Raw genomic sequence first — 27,850 nt, 5'->3', positions numbered from 1 at the left:
GATGGGTACGCCAAAGAGGAGTGGAAGGTGAAATGGAGAAAATTTTGGTCTATTTTTGACATACGTTTTTGATGTCCATGAGAGAGAGAGAGAGAGAGATACCGAGGTTGAGGAAGAGGAAGCTAGAGAGGGAGAGAAAGAGATGAGAGGAGAGATGAATGGGCAAAGAGACTAAGACATGTCTAGAAGTAGATGCAGATAGAGCGAGAGAGGAAAAGAGAGACAAATAGATAGATGTAGAGAGAGAGATAGAAAGAGAGAAGGGGAAAAGGGAGATAGAGAGGGAGAGGGAGAGCATAATGTTCCCTATTAGAACTTCACTTAATTTTCACTAGGACCCCTAAACGAGGTCTGGATTAATACCTTGGTTTAAAGCCCGCACCAAGTTAGTTATCAATAGCTAAACAAACACATAGTTCAACAATGTTCCAAAGAAAATTCTAATCATTATTATATAATCCTAATGTACACGAGATTTCCTTAAGGCTTTTTCAAAGAACCCATCCTCATTATGAAGCACCATGGGAGATCGTACAGGGCACATGGAACCTATCCATCAAGCCCAAGAGCGAGAAAGTGACAGCCACCATTCAACCTCCCTGCCCCACTCAGGGTTACCACTCTCAAATGGATCTTATACTACTTACAATCCCTATATGTACACTCCCCTCCATGATGGAATGGTAGATTAAGCTTATTGGAATCTTCATTATTAATTATACATTAGAAGCAATAGAATATCGGCACACATTCCCACTTCCCATCAAATGAACGTCCAATAACAAAAATTAGCCAATTGATATTGTAAACCATTCTTGCTTACTTTGAGTGGATACTCATACATTCCCATAGATGATCAGAAATCGTGACCTCTTGTATGGTTATAACTGTTATACAGGCGTGATTGGGCTATTTGCATTGTTTTGAATATTGGATTCATAATACATCTTTGATCCATTGATGGCAGAATTCGTGATCAAGTTACCGATTCACAAAATGGGCAGCGTGATGGGCATTATATTTACCCCATGCTTGATTTGTTTCAAGGTCACTGTTTTAGCAAAATTATTCTAGAATCACAACTAAAAATGAGATCCATAAATATGATGCAATGGACAAATTTTATGGCATTTAATTGACAAATGTTGGAGTCCATTATGAATAGCCCTATGATCGACTATGCAAAGAACATTGGGAAGTAGGAGAAACACTTCTTTCTTATAATCCTTGGTTAATTTATGATGTAGATATTATTGGGTGGCTAGTGAGTTTCAAAGAAAAGCCCGACAAGAACGCCCAAAGTTATATTTTCTCCCGGCAGTTTATAAAGGCTTTGGAATAGCTGAGATAAGTAGAGGATCGGGCTCTTTCTTAAGTTCAAAAAAAATGCATGCAACTCCAATGCCGAGCTCCAGCTCTTACGGTCAATCTCCGAAGTTGCAAAAATAGAGGATTATGAGGCAAAATAGTGGTTGAATTGTCTATGCATGTGACTGTATCATGGTTACTCTAGAGAGAGCTCAAGAAATGGTGGTTGCTGCAATTGGAATGTCTGAAGCACATCATCAAACCATTCTGTTGTGACTTCTCTATTGGAACATTTCCCAGTTGGCTATACTGCATCGGTGGATTGGACTTCGTGACACAGTGACAGATATTCACTGTGTCTTCAGTACCTTTGAAGAGAATGTCACATGTCATAAAAGAATGCTTATTGATTTTGAAGCCCAGGGGGATGCTGTTTTTCAGAGACTGTGGTCTTTATGACATGACAATGCTATGATTTCCTTCTGCTCAAAACATTGCAGATCGTCATTATGTACAAGGTGACAGTGTAAGGCCTATGGATACTCTACATGTTTTATTTGCTGACATTTATCAAGAAATTCATGAAATTGTGACGCTGAATGGAAAGACTGGGGCAGATCATACAAATTGCCAATGTCTGGTTGAACGATTGAAGCTTTTGAAGCCTCTGCTGGATGATGTTAAGGACTCAAAGATAGCTTTGATGGGATCAGTTGTCAGGGTATTTGAAGAACTATATTCTTCTTTGAAGAAGGCTCAGGAACTTATGGAAAGATGTAGTACAAAAGGGAGTCAAGTTTATAGGGTACTTTGCAGCCAGCAGAATATCACTAAATTTCAAGAAAAATCTTTGGATATCTATCATGTCCTGAATTCCTTGCCTCTTCTCTACATACTCCAGACCAGTTACAACTTCAAGTTGAAATTTGTGCTGAGGAATTGCGCAGGTTAAGATACACTATCTCAAACATAATGCCATTATAGGAATCGACACAATTGGTAAAGGAGAAGCTCCATGAATGGTTATTCAAGGTTAGGGCGCAACTTCTGCGGGAGATGCAGGATACAAGTTTTGAGTTTGTTCTTCAAGATATAAATAAGGCAAAGAAGGCAATGGATAAGGCTCCTTCTGGGAGTATTATCAAAGTTATTGAAAACATGCTAAATACTGGAAATCTCAATACTCAATCTGGTCTTGATCTTCAATAGAGTTCTGTAATGACTGTCATTGCAGAGAAGCTCAACTTTTTCCATTTTCTTTCACATTTCCGATCTTTTCAAAGGGAAGCATAGTTTGCACAAATGCAACCAGTACAGTGTGCAAGCTGCTTCCAGAGTCATGGGGCTTTATGTGTCTTGTGCACACACACCAGATGATCACACTCCAAACCGAAGTGTTAATAATGTTAACCTGATCACCTACAGGTCTGATAGTACATACCATAAATGTTCTTCTCAATATAATATATCTCTAAATTAGCATTTTATATAGGACTCTAAGGGCCAGAGACTTCTTAGGAAACAAGATTTTAATGTTTAACCAAACTAACAATTAGTTTGTTAAGTGCTATTAATTATATCTTCATGAATCGCCGACTAGGAAGGAGTTTGATTAGTGCTCATTTAGGAAAGGTTATGTCCCTCTAAGGGACATATCCTTTAGAAAGGATATATAGTAGGTTGTAAATGCAGTTTATATGACACACAGTTACAGCAGTCTGCTCCTCCAAGCATTTTACATCTAGCGTATTCTAAATCAGAGATATTCTAATTCAATCAAGATCGATTGTAGAGTACTGGATCTGCATTTAGGATAAGTGTTAAATTCCTCAACAATCTGAATATTCATAATATTTAGAAGACCATTCTCAGCAATTCAAGACTGACCTAATAGTCTGATCCAAAGAACAAAGAATTAGCAGAAACTTTACATGGTATCAGAGCCAAGTTATCGGTTCTAGGGCTCTGCAAAACTCAGTTATCAAACTTCATATATATTTAGTAGCTTTCTCCTATCTTCAGTGGCATACACAATCAGACTTGAGGACAAGTTTGATGGAAAAGAACACTTTGAAGCCTGGAAATTCAGAATCTTGATGATTCTTGAAGAGAACAATGTTAAACAATTCGTTGAGGGAGCATCCAAACAACCCCCAGTTGAACCTCACAAATCTATATGGCGAAAAGAAAATAGAAAAGCTATTCAAATCATCTTGGATGGAGTTAAAAATGATATTGTACCTATGCTTACAAAACATCAAACTGCCTTTGATATGATGAACGTATTACAAAATGCATATGAAATAAAAAATGCAACCAGGGTTCTTGCACTAAAAAGGAAACTAAATCACATTCAAATAAAGAAAGGAGAATCGATAAATTCTTATTTCCTAAGAGTTGCCGGCATTAGAGATGAACTATCAAGCATAGGAACCATCATTAGTGACACAAAATTAATACTTATGGCTATACATGGATTGCCAGATTCATGGGAGACATTCGCACAAAGAATAAGTGCGAGAGATCAGCTTCTGGACTTTAACAAACTCAAGAATAGTTGTCTTCAAGAGGAATCTAGAAAACTAAAGAAAAGAGGGAAACCAAAAGTAGAAGATGAAGAACTTTACGTTCTTAATACAAACTCTTATAAGGGCAAGAAGAAGCATTTCAAGAAGAAAAAGGGAAATCAAAAAAATGTGAAGCCCAAGAAAGATCTATCTAAAATAAAGAGTTTCAAATGCGAAAAATTTGGACACTATAGATCTAATTGTCTTAAAAATTCCAAACAACAGGCAAATTGTACATATGTCACTAAAGAAGAAGATACTAATGATCCTGAGAACCGTGTTTTGTATTCCTCTCTATCAAATGAAATTTCAAATAAAGCATGGGTAATTGATAGTGGATCTTCTAGACATATAACGAGATACAAAGAAACTCTAGATTTTTTATCAGAGAAGGTTAATAGTGAAGCTAACATTGGTGATAACTCAGCACACCCCGTTGAAGGAATTGGAAATTGTACTTTGAAACTAAAATCAAGAAATACTCTTCTTCTTAAAGGTGTACTCTATGTACCAGGGATTAAAAGAAACCTAATCTCAATTACAACACTTGAAGATGATGGACATAATGTTGCATTCATAGATGGCAAAGTATTAACTTGGGCTAATAACTCTTCTATCAAAAAAGCAAAGTTAATTGGTCAAAAAAAAGAATATTTGTATGAATTAAATACAGAATCTAGTCAATCCACTCAAGCCCTAGTCCATGAAGCTATAGATACAAATGAAATATGGCACAGAAGATTAGGGCATCTAAATTTTAAAACCTTATCAACTATGGAGAAGATGGTTATTGGATTACCCAAATTAAATAAAGACCATCCTAGTATTTGCAAAGGGCGTGCTCTGGGTAAAAGCACTAGAAGTCCCTTTCATGATAGTACTAGAAAAACAAATAATGTACTAGAATTAATTCATTCCAATTTATATGGACCTATGTCTATTCCTTCTCTTGGAGAATTTTGGTATTATATCTTGTTCATATATGACTTCTCTAGGAAAACATGGATTTACTTTTTAAAATGCAAGGAATTAGAAAAAATCCTACAAAGATTTAAAGAATTCAAAGCATTAACTAAAAAAATTTCAGGACATAAAATTAAAACCCTTAGAACTGATAACGGAGGAGAATATAGCTCAGACTTGTTTAAAAGTTTTGTAACGAATCAGAAATTAAGAGGGAGTACATTGTTCCTTATAACCCAGAGCAAAACAGGGTAGCAGAAAGAAAGAATAGGACAATTATAGAAGCTGCTAGGGCTATGATTTTTGACCAAAATCTAGAATACTATCTTTGGGCAGAAGCCTCTTGTACTGCAAAATAGAAGCCCTCACTCCTATCTTTAAGATAAAATCCCTGAAAAAGTATTTACTAAAGTAAAACCCAATATAAGTCCTCTTAGAATTTTTGGACGTCCTGTATATATCCATATTCCAAAAGAAAATAGAACCAAGTTAGAACCCTCTGGGAGGAAAGGTATTTTTGTAGGGTATAGTGAAACTTCTAAAGCATATAGGATTTTCATACCTGGACAAAAAACTATTGAACTTAGCAGAGATGTAATCTTTGACGAAGATCTTGCATTCAAAAGAGTCATAAGTTCTGATGAACCTTCTTCTTTATCTATTTTTGAAAGAAATAGTGACTTTGGGTCCCAGAGGGAGAACTTAGAAGAAATCAAAGATGAAATTCAAAATATGAACCTTAAAGAAAATTCAAAGAAAAGACCACTTTGGGCCATTAAAACAATTGAAGCAGCCCAAGACTTTGTTGCACCTTCCGAAACAGTCAGAGAAAGCAAAAGACCTAAAAGATTCTCTGGTTATACAGCTAACATGAGTGACTTATCCAAAACAAAGCCAACCAATCCCTCTGATGCTATTAAACAAATAGCTTGGAAAGAAGCTATGACAGAAGAATACCAATCTATCATAAAAAATGATGTTTGGGAAATTGTTCCAAGACCTAAAGGAAAACTTGTTGTTTCTTCTAAGTGGATATTTAGAATAAAGCATGTTGTTGACAGTAGTATTGAGAATTATAAAGTCATATTTGTAGCCAGAGAATTTTCTCAGAAAGAAGGGATTGATTATGAAGAAACCTTTGCTCCTATTGCCAAATATACCTCCGTAAGAGCAGTCTTAGCAATTGTCGCATCAAAGGGATGGAAGGTACATCAGATGGATGTAAAAACAACATTCCTAAATGGAAAGATTTAAGAAGAAGTCTATCTAGAGCAACCGGAAGGATTTGAAACTCATGATCCTAACGCTTTTGTTTGCAAGCTCAAGAAAGCTCTTTATGGGCTTAAACAAGCTCCCAGGGCCTGGTATGAAATAATTGATAAATATCTCACCGGCTTAGGATTCTCCAAGAATGAAGCCGATTCAAACTTGTATTATAAAAGAGATAAAAATGATATGGTAATTCTGATATTGTATGTTGATGATTTATTAATCAAGGTGATGATCATCTTATAGATCAATGCAAGAAAGATCTAACTAGAGAATTCGAGATGAAAGACTTGGGGCTTCTCCATTACTTCCTAGGATTAGAAGTATGACAGTATTCTGACAGTATCATACTTAATCAAGGGAAGTACACATCAGACATTTTGAACAGATTTAGAATGTGGAATTGCAAGTCTATGTCTTCTGCAATGGAGACTAATTTACATAAACTTAAAGAAGCAGCAGCAGAATCACCTTCCATAGATTCTACTCTCTACATACAGATGATTGGATCACTTATGTACTTCGTAAATACAAGACCAGATATTTGCTATGCAGTTAATGCCTTAAATCAGTTTATGTGTGAACCAAAGGAGATTCACCTAGTTGCGATTAAACACACTATGAGATACTTACAAGGCACCCTTAATTTTGGACTCAAATATGAGAAAGTTGCTTTAGATTTGCATGGATTCACCGATTCAGATTGGGGTGGAAGTGTTAAAGAAGGGAAAAGCACTTCAAGATGCTGTTTCAATTTAGGATCAACTCTAATATCTTGGATATGCAAAAAGCAGTCTTTAGTTGCTCAGAGCTCCATAGAAGCAGAATACATTGCAACAGCAATGGCCTCTCATGAAGCAGTCTGGCTGAGGAAGTTACTTGTAGGATTATTAATTTACTTGGGCAAGCCATGAATCCTATGATTATTCATTGTGATGATCAGAGTTCCATCAAACTCTTAGTGAATCCAGTTTTCCATGACAGGTTTAACATATTGAAATTTCTTACCATTATGTAAGAGATATGATAGACAAGAATTCTGTAAAATTGGAATACATTTGTACTGCAAATCAGACAGCAAACATGCTCACCAAACCTCTATCTAGAGTAAAGATAGAACATTTTGAGAGGAGACTTGGTATGGTTGAGTTGTAATCCATTTGTACTCTTTTGATTATTAATAAAATAATTTTATTTTTGTCAAGCTATCGACACATGTTTTCTAACAGTGGTGTGAATTCATTTGTTGCGGCCATGACACATTACAAGGATTGTTCTTTAATGCTGAACTACATTCTTAGGCCTTGTTTGCACAACACCTTTGCATCTCCATGCCTCTTTATTGAATGTAATGATCAAATCTCATGGGATTTGATTTCTTACGGCTGGGTGCATTTGTTTTTCCCTTCTTGTCACTTCACTACAGCAAGCTGATTTTAAGATCAGATTTTACTCTGATATTCATTTATTGCTCTCTGCAATTCAACTCCACTTAGGTTGGGGTTTGAACTCCATAGTTTAGATCCGAGTTATGCCTGCTCTATAAAGACAAGTTGTAAATACTTTTTCTGAGTTCTTCTCTGTTCTTCTCTGGTTCATGACAGCAGCCTTGTGCACTGTTATTGTAACTGCAACTTTGCCTTCCATTAATAAAACTTGTCATTTTCTTACCTATTCTTACCATTCTGCTCTCTAGTGCATGTATTTGCCTTGTAGTGAATAGTTCCTTTCTGTTTTCTTGATTCATATGTTGTGTTAAGTCTATTAGTAATTGTTGCATAGTGAAATATCTTTCCTTTCAGCACTTCAATCAGTTCCAAACCTGCATGTGGTTCCTTTGACATAGAATAGAGTCAAGACTAGAGTATTCCGGATTTTCATTGTTGTGTAGTGCAGTCATAGGCAGAGCTGTGACCACACTTCTATCTCGGAGCATCACCCCCTTTCCCTTTCTACATTCTCTTTCAGTTCTCCCTTTTCCTTCCCAGTTTTAGTTTAGGTGCATAATAGTAAGGAAGCCAGCCTTCTCCGAAGATTCAGCCTCAGAGCGCAAGTCTCACATTTGAAGGTTGTTTCCATGTTACACAAGGTCGCTTGAGGGTCATACCTCAAGCAAGGGTGCAGACTTTTTTGTCAATAGTAAAGAAATTGGTAAAAATAAAATGATATTTCCTTACAGCAAAGGTAAACATAAGGGTCAGATATTTTAAAATAGGGAAAAGTGAGAAACCAATGAAGAGGGACCTTTTCAAGATTCAGTTGCAAAACTGAATAATGTTTTCCAGGGGAATCTGTTTATTGAAAAAGATGGGCCAGAAAAGGCTGCTTCTTTCTCGAAAGTCTGTAGGCTACAGGGAAGAGAAGATGGTTTTCGAAGTTCTGATTGTAACAGAGAGAAAGGGGAATTATATTTGTGTTTTCTGCAGCTAGATTTTAATGGCAGGGTTAAAAGTGATCCAAGGATCATTTTTTTTGTGTATTGAAAATTAAAGAGAAGTTTGTATCCTAGATGTTTTGGTCCAGATATTTACTTCTCTGATTGAAATAAATCAGTTGGTTGTTTCTTTCATGTTTTTTAATATTATCCTGTATCATCTTGTCAAGTAGATGTTTGCAATGTGAATCTATTGGTTTATGTATACATGTTTTGCAGATAGAGATATTAAATTCCCTTTTGATTTCTCTGTAATAGGGAAGATTGAATATGTGATCTGTTGATCATTTGTTTATTTTTCTCTGAATCTTTCATGTAATCACATTCATTTCGTATTGATGAATGAATGTCAGTTGCCTTCGTGTCTTCTAGTTAAAGAAATAATCAGTAACTAATTCGTTGAATATCTTTTAGGAGGGAGCTGTAGCTCTCAATTCAGAGGAAAGCTAGCAATTCCATGATAGTCTTTCCAACTGTTGGTTGAGTTTGTTCTTCTGTTAGGGCATTCTGAGTCTTTCTGTATCATTCATTTTGAAGGATAAATCTGTCAACCAACATATGGTATACCTTCTCCCGAATGTACTGTGACTGTTTCCAACTAATTGTTGGCCTTGATCGCTTGTCTTAATTAGGTGGTTGCTCTTAACTATGACTATCTCTAACATCTATTCACAACACAACTAGTAATATTCTTAATACATAATCGATTGCGTACTGCTGCTTGACAAAAATGTATCATCAATATCCATGGTCTGCTGTAGACGATGAACTACCATCACCACCTTCACTGGAGGAGAGTAACAGTTTTTTGGGTGGAATACATATATCTTCATTATCAATTTAAATATTTGTTTTTACTTTAGGTTATTGCGGGGCCATGACAGTCTGCCCTTCCCAATATTGCTTATCCTCGAGCAATCTCAAATTCAGACAATTGATGATCTTCTCTTTCCCATGTAGCATCTTCTATAGGCAGGCCTTTCTCCACTGAACCAATAATTTGGGAGTCTTATTCTTTTATCTTTTCTTCCCCATAGCTCGGAAGTCTTATTCTATAATCTTTTCTCCCGCATAGCAAGGAAGATTTCAAGTTTCAAAAATAAATTTGCCTTCGATGGAAACATGAAATATATTGTGGATTCTAATATTTCCAGACAATTCCAATTCCAAAGCTATCACATCTCTCTAATAATCTTGTATTATCCGAAAAATCGAGCTTCCACTCCACTAGCCTTGATTGAAAATTATTTGTGGTTGTAACCTAGGATACCAATGTAGGCATTGTAGGCTTCCGTCCACATTTGGATGCCTGTGGGTGGCATCCGGGAAATTCCAGTCACATCCACGTGCGTCAGCCCAGAAAAACAAAAAAACAATGACTTTTCACTTTTACAAGAAAATTAAAACATGTACGTTTTAGCACTTTAATAACATTTTATTTGCCAAACCCTAAAACGGCCCTAATAGAGGCCTTTCAACCATTCAACTATCATTTTGTTGCAGCTGGGTTTGCTCTTCTCATTTGGCTTCCATTTTGGCCTTTTGAAGGCAACTTAATTATATTTTCAAAGAGGAATCATCGTAGGGCGAGAGTTGACTTCCACAAGTTCATTAAAACACAAAGAGGTAAGCATTTTATCCTATTCTTGAGTGTCTCAATGAAATTTTTTGAGATTTTGATGAATCTTTGGAAGTTTGTGAAGAAATCTTCCATGTTTGTTTCAATTTATTTTTTCTAAAGAAATTTAGAAACAAGTTTAGGTATCTATTCGAATGGTTTTGTATCATTTTTTTTTACTTGTATGCTTGATAATTGATATTCATAGTTTTTTTATTTATTTAAATTTATTTAATTTCTTATTATAGAAAGAAACTACATTGTATTGTGCAAGAATGGTTGCCACCAGTAGTTAGGACCACTAGTAGTCAAAGTTCAGTGGGAGGGAGGGCAAGGTCAGAGTTCAATGGCAGGGGAAGGAGGGGATAATTTCAAAATTAATTTAGGGTCTCCTCTATGAAGACATGCAACAAGAATATCACAGGTTTCAAGTGGTGGCTCCTATAGTTGGAGTTGTAGTTATTATCAAAGTAACAAAAGAAAGCCTTTTAATAGCTCTTATTCCCGAGTAAAACTTCATTTTATGGGCCCAGTTCGTAGAGCCTTTGGAATATGCAAAGGTGCAGAGGGGAAGGGGTTGTTTGATGCACAGATAGCTTCGTTCATAAAAGAACAAGAAGTTGTCGATCGTTTGGTTAAAAGATCAAAAAAAAGTTATTATCAACCTCCTTCCTCAAAAATGAACAAAATGCAATCACCCATTGAGCCGGAACCAATTGTATCCTCCAAACGTTCATTCATGCAAGTACTTGTACTGGGAGAGGAGGAAGAAGTAGAAAATAGTGCATCAGCCCAAAAAAGAGGCCCATTGCACTCTACATTTAAAATGAAGGCAAGAGACCACGCTAATGAAGCCATTGCACGTTGCCTCTATGCTAATGGCCTTGCGTTCAACCTGGTAAGATCACCACATTGCAAGGAAATGGAAAGAGTCATCAAAGAAGCACCAAATGATTACACAAGTCCTGGGTATGAAAAGGTGTGTACCATACTCTTGCAAAAGGAGAGAGTTTCTATAGAGAAAGAACTTCAACCCATTAGAAGTGCTTGGAAAATTTTGGGTGTGACAATTATGTTTGATGGTTGGGAAGATACAAGAAACAGGTCATTAATTAATGTGATTGCAGTGTCCCCCAAACGGGAAATGTTTCTAAAGGCAATTGATTGTTAGATGGAGGTGAAGGATTCAAAATTCATCTCTAATATTTTCATTAAGGCCATAGATATGGTGGGTAGTGAGAATATGGTCCAAGTTGTTACAAACAGTGCCAAAAATTGTAGGGGAGTTGGTGCTTTGGTTGAGGGTCGGTATAACCATATTTTTTGGACACCATGCACTATACACTCCCTCAACTTGATCATGCAAGAGATTGGCACTCAAATAGATTAGGTGAATCAAATATACAAAAAGGGAGAGGACACACAAATGTTTGGAAAAAAATCACAATCCATTTTTAGAACGTACTCAAAATTGGAGTTGCTGAAGGTAAATTAATTTTTTGTAATTATTAAATTTCATGGATTTGCAATTTAGTTAATATTTACACTTTTATTGTCAATTGACATATTGTTCACTTGCTTAGGTTGTTAAGACCCGTTTTGCATCTCATACTATTGTTATGAGACGACTTCTTAAGGTGCAAGACGCTTTGAGCCAAATAGTCATTTGTCCTCAATGGGGTATGTGGAAGGCTTCAAATACAGAAAGAGCCCTAAAGATTAGGGGTATGATCTTGGATGATTGTTGGTGGACTCGTACGTACTAGATATCACCGAGCCCATCATGACTATGCTTCGCTTTGCCGATACAGATACACCTTGCTTGGCAGATGTGTACAATGGCATGGACACCATGATTGAGATGGTAAAACATTCTATACAAGCACATGAGAGTGACCCTACAGAATGTCAAGCCTTATGCATTAAAGCAGAAGCAGTAATTCTTCATCATTGGGAGAAGATGACTACCCCATTGCACCCCCTTGCATATGCTTTATCTCTCAGGTATTATAGTGAGGCGATACTTTCAATGCCAGATAGAATTGCACCATATGGTGATGAAGAGTTTGCTAATGGGTGCTCCAAAGCTTTTGCAAGAATCTTTGAAGATGATGAGATGCATGAAAAGGTGAGGCTAGAGTTTAACTATTTGCTTTCGGAGCAACACTTACTCCATTTCCAATTAAGGACCAAAATGAAATGGGAGCAATCACATGGTGGTACATGTATGATCAGCCATACCAACATCTACAACATCTTGCAATCAAAATCATCTCACAAGTAAGTTTTGATTTTTGTTTTTAGAATACAACTTGTATTCTACAATCTAGTGTTTAACATCTATCATATTGTCATTTGCTTTTCGTTTGTATGTTTAAAAATTAATTTTGTGAACACAATGTGAGTTGTGAATTCTTATGCTGCTGAAAGGAATTGGGCTACATACTCTTATATCCATTCAGTGAAGCGCAACCAATTGGGGTCAAAGAAAGCTGAGGACTTGGTCTACATTCATACCAGCCTTCATCTTTTGTCACATAAGGATGATGAATACTTGGATGGGGCAGCCAAAATTTGGGATGTACTCCCTCAGTGTGCAAACTTGGATGCAACACTTCATGATCTTACTAAGATGGTGGATGATTGTGATGATAGGTCTATGACACAGGGTGCATCTAGTGCAAGTGGAACCATTCTTGGTTCAAATGATATGGAGCTTGCAAATGTTGGAGATGAGGAGGATCCAGAATTTTTTGAGAATCCTTATGATTCTGATTAGTGAACATTGAATCGTGAACTATGTTTTTGATTTTGTAGTTTGGACATGGAGTCTAGAACATGAATAATTGTGGCTATGAAGTTAAATTTGAAGTTTGAACTATTTAATTGACATATAAATAATCTTGAATCTTGATCAATGGTAAAGCATCATACGATACTATCAAATGATGTATGTTTGTCTATTTCTATGTTTCTAACTCTAAGTTCTTGTATTTATACATTTCTTAAATTCTTTGCATATTTATTAATATGCAAAGAATTTAAACACATCCGTACCCAAAAAAATCCTACATCCTATATCCGCATCTGAATCGATAACTTAGGTTGTAACCATAAGAAAGCCAAACCTCCAACTTCAAGCGTTCTCTCAATGCAATTCCAATTGGTATAGATCTTTTGTTAGTTCCAGGTACGATGCTAGATGCCCTTGAGAGTCTTCGCGATATCCATATTTTGTTGTGCAAAGTCCTTGGCCCTTGGTACTCAACTTTCTTGGATGAACAATGACATGTGGTTGGAGGTATTATAACAATGATCACCAAGGTGCAACCATCTTGTCCATTCATTTTCTTGTCTAGAGACATAGTTCCTCAAGTATCCTTGTATCACTTGTTTACAATCTTTGTTTGTACATCTATTTGGGGATGGTAGCTTGTATTGGGTGTAAGTTTAGTACCTATTAAATGGAAGAGAACTTACCAAGATAGGCTCAGGAACTATCTTTACCACTGATAACTTGCAAGGTCATGCGGTTAGAAGTTTCAACTATTTGCAGAGCTTGACAATCCACCACTACATACATACAATCCTTTCCTTCAACCTTGAGTAACCAGATTATGAATTCCATAAAGATAATTCCCATTTTTCATTTGGATTGGATGAAGGTTGTAGGAACATGACTGGATGACTTTCTTCAGTTTTGTTTCTTTGATAGTCATACATTTTTGTACACATCAAAGGACATCTTTTTTTAAGTCCCTTCCAAAAGTATTTTCCCCTTTTTTGTAAGTTTTGTCAAATCCATGGTGACCGGCTAACGAGTTGCCACAATATTCCTTAATAATTGTGTCCTTCATTTTAGAATTGGGTACCAAGAAAGCCTATTCTTGTACAAGAAAAGTTTTTCTACTACTTTGTATTCTTCATTGAGCATATTTCCTTCTAGAATATTATCATCTTGTGTGTCTTTAACATATTTCGCAATGATGTCATTCCTCTAATTGGCTCCAATGTTTTTCATGGAGTTAAGGTGGGATCCTTATGATAGGGCATCTGGGGACAAACATAATCAAGATCAAAAGTTATAGGCTTGTATATTGTTTTTCATTTAGGTGCTTTGATTAATAAAGAATCTCAAGCTATTATGATCTATTTTGACATGGAACTTCCCACAAACCAAATAGTCTTGACTAGGTTATAGGGTATGCATGATGGCTAACTTCTTCTTGTCATAGATGGAGTACCAATTTGAAAGAACGTAAAATCAAGGATGGCTATGAAAGAACGTAAAATTAAGCATGGCTAAGATAGGGCATAAGCTCCTATACCTCTTTTAATTTCTTAGAAGCCTATTGAGTCGCTTATTCCATACAAAAGCGCCCTTTTTAGTTAAGCCTGTGAGTGGAGTGGCCAGTTCAAAAAATCCATTTACAAACCATCAATAATAATTGCATATTCCCACAAATCCCCATAAATGTGTTAGGGTTCTTAGTTGACCATTTATTGATGGCTTTAATTTTATCCTCATCGACACTCACTTCACGTGCATTGATTTGATGACTACGGTACAAAATCTCCTCTAGCCCATATTCAAATCTGCAAGTCTTGGTGTATAGTGGTTCTTGTCACAAAATGCTTAGAACTCGCTTAATATAATTCCTATGTTCCCCGGGGATGCATACCCGGCCTAAAACCCGACATTTTGAGGACAGGAACGTCCTAGGGACGAGGGGGACAAGTAGGGGACGTCCCCTAGCCGTCCCCAAAAAGTGAAAAAATGCAGGGGACATCTCGAAAACTTGGGGACGCTAGAGGGAAAAAATGGGGGACGGCTAGCTGTACCCAGTACGAAAAGGGAACGTCCAAACGTTCCCTTTTCGAACATTCCCTTTCTGTACTAGGTATGGCTGGCCGTCCCCCTTTTTTGTTTACATAAAATTAAAAAAGTTTTAACATAAAAAAATATTTTAAAGCCTCCAACTTGGTCGGCTAGGTTGGCCCCACCCGTCCAAATGCCCTAAAAGGCAGTAGAGGCAAAATAGGAGCACCAAGCTGCTCCATTTTTCTATGTTTTGTTTTTTAAGTTAAAAAAAAACATGATTATGATACATTGATACTTATTACTTTATGGCAGCCCTCTATCCTTTGGGCCTATAGCTTTGGGCATATTTTGATTTTGATTTTCAGATTTATCATGTTTATCATTATGACATTTTGATATTGACAATTGTTAATGTTTATTGTTCAGCGTTCACTGATATTGTTATGCATTTTGACAATTGGGTACTAAAATCGGATATTATTTCCTAGATGGCATTCAAATGTTGTATGTTATGGTTCTATAATGTTTAAATGACATGCTCATATGAATGATGTGTATATTTGCAAATTTGAACATATATTTTTAATTTTTCTATATATATATATATATATATAGCCGTCCCCGTTTGCCATCCCCCCCATCCCCAAAATCACCATAAAAATTTGCCGTCCTGAAAACCCATCCTGCCATCGAACACCGTCCCTGTACAAGAAACTTGGGGGAACATAGTATAAATCATATGTTCTTTGCATGTCCTATTGTAATGAAGGATATTATCGGAGATCAATAGAAACCTCCTTAGTTGTTTCCTCAATATATTATTCGTGCACAATTCAAATGTTGCAGGGGCATTGGTCAAGCCAAAGGGTAGGACCAAAAATTCAAGTGTCCAACCTAAAAGTCGTCTTGGGAATATCTTCTTTTCTCATTTTTATTTGATGGTACCTAGACCTTAAATCGATCTTGGAAAAATATTTTGATTTGTGTAATTCATTAATTAATCTGTTAATTCTTGGGATAAAGTAGGGGAGTTTTTCTTGTCTTTTTGTTTTAACACCCTTTTATTTATGCACATCTTCATAGTGCCATTGACTTTCTCAACTAGCACCAGGATGGATGCAAAAGGTTCAAAACCTCTCTTTGGGGGTAGTCCTAGAGGAATATCACCAAATACCTTCCTATGTTCTTTTTACATGGGTTGGATATCAATGTGAACTATCTTCCCTTGGGAAAAAGTCTTGTTAATAGTCATACATTGCACAAACCATGTTAATAGTCCCTCACTGGATTTGCGACATGGTTTAACAACCTCATGTGTCTTCAATAAGTCTAGTAGTTTGTATCAGGCATTGACAAGTCGATCACTTGGTGCAACGGCACCCCTAGCAGTTAACAAGTGATATCAGAACTTGGTCACAAGTTTGAATCCTTGCAGGTCGCAATGAGCAATGTTGGGAGGGGGATTACTAGCAATTGAATACATGTGCTTGCAACGATAATTTGATAGGTGCTCAATAATAAAATTATTTTTTAAAACACAATCTTACGTGAACAAATTAGATTATTAATAATTTTTAATTTAAATAACATAGCATTTTACTAAAATCTTTTAAATAGATAAATAATTATTATTTATTTAAATTCAATTTATCAAATATGAAGGCAAGAGCCTACAACATAACGGTAAATTGTGAGCCTCTTAATTGGGAGGTTTTGGGTTCAAATCTACTCAAGCTTAACTAATAATAAAAAATCTTTAACCACAAATAATAATAATTAACCGATAAATTTTTTGTAATCAAATATGAAAAAAAATTAAAATTAAAAAAAATCAAAAAATCTATTATGAAAAATTAATAAGAGAAATAAAAAAATAATAATATGAAAAACTAACATCTCTAACAAATATTCTATTGACTAAATAAAATATAGAAACTAAAAAAACTACACTAATATAAATATAATTTAAAAACTAAAATCAAAATCAATTTTAAAAATCAAAAGCTAAATAAATAGAGATCACAACATGAGCTAATGTGGAGATCACAAGTAATTATTTTTAAAATAAGTAGGAAAAGAAAAACAATAGTTAAAAATGGAGATTTAAAATATAATCTTCTGTGAACAAATTAGATTATTAATAATTTTCAATTTAAATAACATAATATTTATTAAAAATCTTTTAAATAGATTAATAAATATTATTTATTTAAATTCAATTTATCAAATATGAAAAAAAATCATTTAAAAAAACCCCTTCAAAAAATCTATTATGAAAAATTAATAAAAGGAATACAAAAAAATAATATGAAAAAATAGCAACATCTCTAACAAATATTTTATTGACTAAATAAATTATAGAAACTTAAAAATAATATTTAAAGAAAAAAAAAACTAATATAAAAAACAAAATAAAATAATTTAAAAGCTAAAACCGAAATCAATTTTGAAAATCAAAAGTTAAATACATAGAGATCACAACATGAGCTAATGTGAGATCACAAGTAATTTTTTTTTTTAAATATATAGAAAAAGAAAAATGATATTTAAAAGTGGATACAACAACTAATAGATATCTAAACAAGAGTAAAAAGTGGAGTGAGATAAAAATTGGTCGGTAAATAATTAACGGGAAATATCTACATTTTTTCGGCTAAACTGACAACTTTTTAGTCAAAAATTTAATTTCTGGGAACAAAGTTCCCACAAATAGCCTATCAGCTAAATTAGCAATAGGCCAACATCCCTCACTGGATTCGCGACATGGTTTGACTGACTTATGTGTCTTTTATAAGTCTAGTGGTTGTATCAGGTATACATAGGTCGATCTTTTGGTACAACCCTAGTGGTTAACAAACCACTCTTCTTCCTTTGAGATGAGACTACTTTTGGTAACTACTACTCCATTATGTTGGAAACAAATCTCCAAATTTGGAAGGTCAAAAATGAAACATCCCAAGGAGTGTATCCGAGTACCTAATCTGTCATTGGCATCTAATGTTACACGGAAATCCTCTTTGATGGGGTGTTTTCCTGGGGTAATTTCTAGTCAGGGAATTATCTTGGTAAGTTGACCCATTGTAAAATCATTGAAGTCCTTATCTCCAATTTCAATTTTGCAACTAAATCTTTATTGATCAGGTTGTAGAATGCCCCACTATCCAAGATCTGGAGGCTTGTGAGATGGTGGCTAAGTTCCCATGATCTTCCCTTCTTCACCCCATCTTCATTTGCTAGGGTCTTCTTTCCCTCCTTTCTATGTTACTTTGCCAAATAATGCTTCCATATAGTATGCTTGACTTTCCTTTCCACACAATTGCCTAGTATCGATTCTTATTGGTAGCTAAACACAAATTTTGATCTTCTCATTGTCTTTTACAAATGTATCCTACTTCCCTTTCTTCCTTGCACTTAAAACACAATTTGTTTTTCATAGACTCTTTCCTTTCTTTGTAAGGCATCAATGTTTTTTCCATTTGTCTTTATAAAAACTAAAAGGTTTAGGAGATTTTGAGTCTTTGTATGGTTCTTGTCCTTTGTAAGCATGATGACTACATTAAGTTCTTTTTGAATAGCATAGTTAACAGGTGTAGGCTTAAGTGCACTTACCAAGCTCCGAATACAATCTTTTAACTTTGGACAAATAGCTAGGTCAGTCTTCTATGAGATACTTTTGGTACTATTATCAAAAGGCACAAAGAAGGGTTGTGACCCAATTCTTATGAAAGGAGGTGACTCTTTCACCAATGAAGTATAAATGAGAAATTGTTTCAAGCATTCAATGTTCGATCATTAGAACAAAATAAAATAATTTAAAAGCTAAAACCAAAATCAATTTTGAGAATCAAAAATTAAATAAATAGAGATCACAACATGAACTAATATGAGATCACAAGTAATAGTTTTTTTTTTAAAATATATAGAAAAAGAAAAACAATATTTAAAAGTGGATATAACAACTAATAAATATCAAAACAAGAGTTAAAAGTGGAGTGAGATAAAAACTGGTCGATAATAATTAATGGGAAAGATTTACAATTTTTCGGCCAAACTGACAACTTTTTCGTCAAAAATTTAATTTCTGGGAACAAAGTTCCTACAAATAGCCTATCGGCTAAATTAGCAATAGGCCAACATCCCTCACTGGATTCGCAACATGGTTTAACTGACTCATGTGTCTTCTATAAGTCTAGTGGTTGTATCGGGTATTCGCAGGTCGACCTTTTGGTACAACCCTAGTGGTTAAAAAACCACTCTTCTTCATTTGAGATGAGACTACTTTTGGTGATCTATCAAGTAACCCTCTCAAAGTGACTACTACTCCATTATGTTGGAAAAATATCTCCAAATTTGGAAGGTCAAAAATGAAGCATCCCAAGGAGCGTATCCGAGTACCCAATCTCTCACTAGCATCTAATGTTACACGGAAATCCTCTTCGCTAGGGTGTTTCCCTGGAGTAATTTCTACTCAGGGAATTATCTTGGTAAATTGACCCATTGTAAAACCATTGAAGTCCTTAATCTCCAATTTCAATTTTGCAACTAAGTCTTTGTTGATCAAGTTGTAGAATGCCCCACTACCCAAGATCTGGAGGCTTGTGAGATGGTGGCTAAGTTCCCATGATCTTCCCTTCTTCACCCCATCTTCATTTGCTAGGGTTTTCTTTCCCTCCTTTCTATACTACTTTGCCAAATAATGCTTCCATACAGCATGCTCGACTTTCCTTTCCACACGTGCCTAGTATCAATTGTTATTGGTAGCTAAAATAAAAATTTTGGTCTTCGCATTGTCTTTTACAAATATATCCTATTCCCTTTCTTCCTTGCACTTAAAACACAATTTGTTTTTCATAGACTCTTTCCTTTCTTTGTAAGGCATCAATGGTTTTTTCATTTGTCTTTATAAAAACTAAAAGGCTTAGGAGATTTTGAGTCTTTGTACAGTTCTTGTCCTTCGTAAGCATGATGACTACATTAAGTTCTTTTTGAATTGCATCGTTAACAGGTGTAGGGTTGAGTGCACTTACCAAGCCCCAAATACAATCTTCTAACCTTGGATAAATAGCTAGGTCAGTTTTCTATTAGATACTTTTGGTACTATTATCAAAAGGCACAAAGAAGGGTTGTGACCCAATTCTTATGAAAGGAGGTGACTCTTTCACCAATGAAGTATAAATGAGAAATCGTTTCAAGCATTCAATGTTCAATCATCACTCCAAAATCCAACAAAACAAATCCTCCATTCATCCATCAATCAACAATCCCTAAAGAAATCAAGCAAACAAACAATCAGTTAGGTCAATCAAATCATCATCAATCATCACTTCATCTTGTGAATAAGATAAAAACAATCCAGCAATCAACCATCACTTTACTAAATCAACAATCTTAGATCATCATCCACCAATACCTCAAATCAACAAATCAAAGGAATTCATTCAATCAATCATCACAGACATCAATTTGGAAATACAAATAGAGAGCAGCAACTTGTGTGTGTGCGTGCGTGCATAGGGGTGTGTGAGTGTGTGTGTGTGTACTTGTTACATCTGTTTGAGAATAAATCTATTAATTCATCAAGAGATATTTTGCTGGCAATGATAAAGAAATTTCCTTTAGGAACATATTTTGAAGTTCATGAGACCCAAGCATGCCCACCAAGATGACTGTTATGCTTGTAGGCCAGAGGCATTAAGTGCCCCTAAGTTTGAGGCCCCATCAAGTATGCCACTCTAAGATGGTTGGAGCCATTCTCATGGGTTGAGGCGAGTTGCATGCCCCCAAGTCAGAACAAGGACAGCAACCTCCAGGGTGGACTGAGGGATGGAGGAGACCTTACGCTTGTCATACATATGGACCAAGGGCATTGAGTGCCCTTGGGCTTGAGAGTCTTATCAAGTAGGCCACCTGGGATGGATGGATGTGAGCTCCGCGCATGCTCTCAGAATACAAAAACAATTATCCTTGGGATTGCAGTATGCAAGCTATTCCTAATACATTCCTAATATGATTAAATATTGGAATATAATTGCTCAAAATGAAATTGATGTGGAATTAGATATTAATATGGATTTATGTAATTAAAAAGCTATTATGGATTATTAATATTTATTGTAGTAATATAAGTTTCTAGTGACTATTGACAAGTGCAGATCCTAAACCAAAAATAATTCCAATTAGGATCTTTAGAGTGGGCAACTTTATTACAAGTTTATGTCACTGAGCATTATGCATTCTCATCTTGAAGTTGATTTTTTATTTTTGGGCTTAATCCAAGTAAATCCCAAAAGGGACAGACATCACATGTTCACCTAAACGTGTAGGTCGACTTGCATTTAACTTGGATATCTGCATGTCCATAAGATATCTAGTGTTGCTGTTGCTCAAGAAAGGTATAAAAATGGTCCAACATTGCATTCAAAATTTTAATCAATTGAGAAAGGTTCATAAAAATACCAAATAACAAGTTGTGCAAACAATTATGAATTTGTGTTCACAAAAAAGGTTATTTATCATTCACGGTCGTCCAATACTTGAGCTTAATGAAATGGTAAATCAAGATACAAGGTATATGGGTACGTGAATCTTTATCAGAAAAGAAACCTTGAGCTAGGGAGATAGAGGCATGATGCACATTTAATCTAGCAATTAAACAAATAGACTACCCCTTATAAATCAATGTTTCAGCAGTAGGAGAATAGGAAGTATTAGGTGCAACCACATAAATGCAAGACCACGTTTATCATTAAAGAAGAATGCTCCTACCAAAAAAATGCAATGTCAATGCATGTGTGTTAGAAATTTTGGCATTCTTCTAGATTGTTGAATATTAGAAGTTAGAACAAAAACAGACAAGAATTCAACCTTGAGCTGTTGTTGCCCACCATAGAAACAACAAATAAAAACCTTCAATATAAGCTGAAAATAAAAAATACAATGGTTTTGAATCATACTGAACTCAGATTGCGTATAAAAATAAAAAGCGTACCTGCCCAACTCCAGCAATAAGAAATCGTCCAGACTGTGCAAACGTAAGTGAATTAACAAATCCGGTCTGTTTTCCACATAGCACAACAAGGCATCTATTCAGATAACTGACATAACATGAACATAGGCTTAATATTTGAAACAAAATAAAGTATAGCCTCAGAGCATATGAAATGCACAAAACAAGAAATATAGCATAAAACATAATACTAATGGAATCGTGATTGTGTACCAGCCTGAAGACCCAAAAATTTAAAATAAGAATATAATTAAATATCAATCTGAGAGAGAGAGAGAGAGAGAGAGAGAGAGAGAGAGAGAGAGAGAGAGAGAGAGAGAGAGAGAGAGAGAGAGAGAGCGGAAAAATGCAGAGAAATGACAAAAAGATTGGGAGCACAAAAAAATGGAGCAATAAAGCAGAATAATATATCAATTGAAGGAAAGTCTCAGGAGGCAAGAAGAGGAAGGGCAAGAGGTGAAAGTCCAAAATCTGCAAAAGGCTTCTTCCAAGTTGAGTGTGAATCAAAGATTCAAAAAAAATCAATAAGGGACACCTTGGCTAATGGATCGAGCTGGATTCTACATCAAGGATTAGGAGCCAAACTTTGACCCTTCTAACCACAATGTTTTGAATACACAATTGTGGATTAGAATGTATAACCAAACTCTAAAACTGGAGCTCTTTGCTCCTGGTAGGACTAGACAATTACCTATACACTTTCATAATGGCTGATAAAATAAAATCATAAAATGGTTTTGGTTATATGTGCACATTTGTGCCTTCCTAAACCTACCACACAATGCCATATTCAATTGGAATCCGGACCTAAGAAAGGAGCTGAATACAAAAGGATGAAGTCAAGGGTTGTCAGAGTTCTACCCTAACTGCTCAAAATGTGGTCAAATCAAAGAGAATTGCTAAAGAATTCAAAACAACTGCTAGCCTTGGAAGAACCGAGTCTCTCGAGAAATAAGAAACAAAATCAAACCCCAAAACCTGGCAATAATTAGGTAGAAATGGAGATTTGCAAATAATATTGCATACAAATCATACTTTGTTAGGGGGATATTTGGATATATAAGGACAATCTACCTTTGATATCACCTTGAATCTTTTTGGAGGTGCAAAAAAAGTAGGGGAATATTCACCCCTAGGGAGAAATGAGAAAAGGACAAGGAATCGATCAGCAAACAGCCCACCCAATTCCAAATGAAAGATAATCGGATGCAATACAAGGAGAAGAATAGGAACAAGTGCAACAAGAGATCCTCAATTATCAAACATGAAATCACTTGAAAAGAACGACACTAGTGATGAGTAAAATTAGTAGTATTACCTATATCTTTGCTCAAATTGAATATTTTTCTTGATCAAATGTATATGGCCCAACTATATGCACTAATAAAAAGAGTTCGGGAACAAATTATCATCTTTATTGATACCATTCATGTAATGTCCCCTTTCAGAACTAATATTATATCAAATCGAATATTTTTCCACAATTAAAAAAGGATTCAAGAAAATAATTATCATATTTATTGATACTATTCACGTGATGTCCTTTTTCAGAACAACTTATAGTTTGCTCTGAATTCACAAATCCAAAATGAAGCAAGAGCAAAAATGCAGTTAGAGTTGTAATTCTTAGCAGTTAGAGTCGCAATTCTTACTTAAATAAGATGAAATAAGTTGTATGAATACCGAAAGTCCAATTTTTCATATCAGCTTGATCTCTTAAATCAATCTCCTTTATCAAATGTTATTCTTCTACTCAGTCTACTCTCAAAATCTGCATAACACTCTTTTACTGTTATTCCTCCATTTTGGCTTGGAATGATAACTCTTGTATACTTTATTGGTAAAAGGGTCACCACATTTCATTAGAATTGAGTCAACACTTATCAATGCTGCCTTTGAGAATAATATAATATTCCCCAAATTGCTCTCCCTAAATGTCCTCAAATGAAACACTTGCCCCTTCATATCTTGCAATGTGAGCTTGAACCACACCTCTTCATCGTGGCTCCCTTTGCAAAGGTTTACCCCTCTTTGGATGAGACAACCCTTAATAATTATGCCTTTGGAAAGAGTCACAACCCTTGAAAATTGGCCCTCTTTCAAAGAGTAACAAACCGCCAAAATCACCACGTTTTCAAAGAGTCACAACCCTTCAAGACTTTTGACCTTTGAAGGAATCACTTCCTTATTTTCTTCTTATTTCTATTTATCCTCTTCAATTAATCTTCCTTGCTTCACACCTTCCATTTTATACTCTCTCCCCCTTTCAAATGAAGTTCTCCTCCCACTATATATCACATGTTTGATCGAGTTGCACCTTTTCATTTCATGCCTTTTGACCCTTCACCAACTTAACTAAAATTAATTATATTATATATTAATATTTATTTTATTACTTTATATTTTATTTTTATCCTTTTATATTTTGATTTAATTATGTTAAATCCTATTTCAAAAAGGGGACGTTACATGCCCTTCCCAAATTTGCTCATCCTCAAGCAATGATTAAATGATCATGGAATCTCATCCATATCCACCTTCCACTGCACAATTATTATCATATGTGTTCTCTCCCTTATTTTGAAAGTGAATTATGATCAATAGTAGAAACTTGACAAAGCTTGAGAGAATTTTTTCTCTCTTCTTCTAGAAAAAAGATCAAGCCCATCTCATAATGGTGTCAATTGAATTTGCAAATGCCAATGTTCGCATGATAGCATACCACAAATTCATATCTTTTTGTTCACTCTTAGTTATTCTCTTCTTCTAGATCAACTAAAAACATAAAGCAAAGCATGGATCGTACACTTGAAAACATGATGCATACACATGAATGCGTGAAAACATGGAGCATTCACAAAGAAAACAAGTGAATATATCGAAACACAAAGCATAACATTAAAACACAAAACATACACATAAAAAAAATGGAGGGAACACATGAATATAATGTAGCCAAAGTTAACTTGGTCCACAAAATAGGTAGGAAAGTCCAACCAAGACCAGAACCATCTCTTAGGGTAATCAATTCACCACTTAGGCCACATGAGGCAATAACATAAAATCGGGACCAAAACCATCCCTTGGGGTAATCAATTCATCATTTGGCCCACAGGAGGCAAGGACGCCCAACCAGAACCAAATCCATCCCTTAGGGTAATTAATTTATCATTTAAGTTTTTAACCCACAAGAGGCAAGAATATTCAATCAAGACTAGACGCATCTTGTAATGTCCCTATCATAGATCACCACAAGTTGCAGAGAACATTAGCCTATCAATTAATATAACAACCCTTCATCATTTATGCCCTTTAAAAGAGTCACAACCCTTCATAATTGGCCTCTTTGAAAGAGTCACAAGCCTTCGTAATTAGTACCTTTTCAAAGAGTCCCAACCCTTCAAAACTTTTGCCCTTTGAAGGAGTCACATCCTTATCTTTTAATTTCCTTTTTTTTCTTCTATTAATTCTTCCTTTCTTCATACCTTTCTCTTTTTACTCCTTTCTCTCCCCTTTCTAATGAAGTTCTCTTCTCTATTTATATATGTCATGTTTGAAGGAGTCACAACTTTTCATTTAATGCCTTTTGAACCTTTATTGACTTAATTTTGTATTGTTATATTTTAATATTATTAAATTTTTATATATAAATTATTTTTTGTTCTCTTATAATTTTATTTTATTATTACTTATTATTAGGTCCTATTTCAAAAAGGGGACATTAGAATTCAACAAAAATATATTATTAATGAGATAATTTAGCGGTTGTTAAGAAGGTGAAGCAATCATAACTGGACTTTATATTATTTGTAAATGGAGCAAGTTTACCAAACACTAAACTAAAAGACGCACCCTTAACTTGGATAAATCGTCATTTGAGTTTTTTTAATATAACTAAAGATACTAGATCAGTAGCAACTGGAAATCTTTCCCACTTGTGCATAAAGTATGCTTGTTATTCTTGGATCTGACCACTTCTCAATTTAGCTACTACACAAAGAAGATCAAAACCTAGATCAATGCCCGTTTGAATTAGAAAATATGTGGCTCAAAGATCCAAATTTCAATTCCAGCATGGAATAACAACGAGCTGACGCTAAGTCACAAGGTTCTAATTTGGGTTTGTAATAATAAAATTAAGATTATGCAAGGGTACAAATTTGAAAAAACAAAATCAACATTACAATCGCCTTATATAAATTTAATTATTTTGAAGTAATATATCCACAAAATTATCAAAATAATTTAACATTACCTATAAGAGTTTCTGGATTAAATTGTGTCGAATAATTTTGCATCAATGTTCCAAATCACACTCAATTATCCATCATCAAGATGAAAATAAGAAAGCATAAGAAAAATAGGATAAAGTTACAAACCTAAACAAGTGAAATAGAGTGGGAGAGGTGGAAAAATACAATTGTAGAGAACTTGTGATGCAGGAGCATCCTGGGTTTCTTTATAATCCTGCACATTAGTTCATTCTGCCTAGTTCCAATTAGGCCGACTTCGCTCACATTTAATTTTGGTATAGTCAAATTATATTTGATGAGGGCCGACTTGTGGTTTCTCCATGTTCTAGAATTATCCGTAAGCCATTTTGGCAAGTATAAGTAGGGTGTTTAGGTTTAGGGTTAAGGTAGACTTTTGGGGAGAGTTCAATAGAAAAGAGATATGTGGATTTAAAAAGCTGATTTGAAGATCTGGAAGTTGTACATTTGTAATTGGTCGTAACCCAAAAGGCCTTACAGCTGGGCATGTATGCTGAATATTTGATGAATCAATAAATATATCCTTGTTCTCCCTCTCCTTGGTGCTGTTCCTCGTGTTTGCTTCCGTTGTGTTAACTCTTGTAGGGTGGTTTTGATAGCTGGGTGTGCCTTTGGCCCTAGTTATTCATCCCTTGCCTGCATCAGTTGGTATCAGAGCTCGAAGTTCATCCTTGTGGAGATTGGATCGTGTAGAACCCTGATTTGGATCTGGTTGTAGGGTGGCAGATCTGTGGATTTGACCTATAACTTGCAGAGGGTTACGATCTTGCAGGAACCTAATTTGTAAAGATGGTTCGTGGTAGAGGAAATAATGTTGATAACGCTATATTGAATCAGTTAAGACAAATTGCACCCAGATTAGATGATGTGGAGACAGCCCAGAGGAGAGGAACGCATCTTGAAGATGTAAGTGATGATGAAGCAGCAACACCAGACCATAATCCAGAATCTGAAGAAGATCGAGATGAGGAAAGATTGTTGCAATTATTGTCTAGGGCAAATTCAAAGCCTGCTGTAGAAGTTGTCCCTTATGATGGGAAATTGGATACAAATACTGTGCTAGATTGGATCTCTGATATGGAGAAGTTCTTTTGGTATGAAAACACTCCTGATAACAGAAAGGTGAAGATTGCAGTCACTAGGCTGAAAGGTCATGTATCATTATGGTGGGAGCACTTGCAAACTAATAGACAAAGGAGAGGAAAGGAGAAGATAAGAACTTGGCCAAAGATGGTGAACAAGGTAAAGAACAAATCCCTTTCTGCTGATTACCAAGTTAGCTTATTGAGAAAGATGCAAAATTTGAAACAAAGGGACATGACTGTGAAAGAATATACCGAGGAATTCTATAGATTGGACATCAGATCTGGACATGTGGATGATGATGTTGAGAAAATTGCAAGGTACATTAATGGATTGAGACTCTGTATCACATGAAAAGTTCTAGTAACACTATGAGCTGTTCAAGTCATTTCAGATTGACAGGTCTAGAAAATGTGTAACTGCTATTGAAAACATCCCCAAATCCATCATAAGCCTCCATGCATGATACAAGTATTATGGTGAATGGTCATATCCCCCCCATAATATTG

General features: G+C 35.2%; 1 protein-coding gene across 1 annotated transcript in view; it reads right to left on the bottom strand.

Moving 5' to 3' along the window:
• Positions 1-27,850, bottom strand: part of LOC149558793 (U3 snoRNP-associated protein-like EMB2271) — a 106,930-nt gene that overhangs the window by 3,045 nt on the left and 76,035 nt on the right. The window contains exon 6 of the mRNA XM_089832852.1: positions 21,970-22,035. Within this exon, the coding sequence (XP_089688978.1) occupies positions 21,970-22,035 (66 nt within the window). The remainder of the gene's footprint in view (positions 1-21,969; positions 22,036-27,850) is intronic.

Source organism: Cupressus sempervirens, chromosome 5 (genome assembly GCF_028749045.1).
Source record: "Cupressus sempervirens isolate cs-2001-9-10 chromosome 5, ASM2874904v1, whole genome shotgun sequence".
Taxonomy (NCBI): domain Eukaryota; kingdom Viridiplantae; phylum Streptophyta; class Pinopsida; order Cupressales; family Cupressaceae; genus Cupressus; species Cupressus sempervirens.
This window is presented reverse-complemented; position numbering and strand designations above follow the sequence as displayed.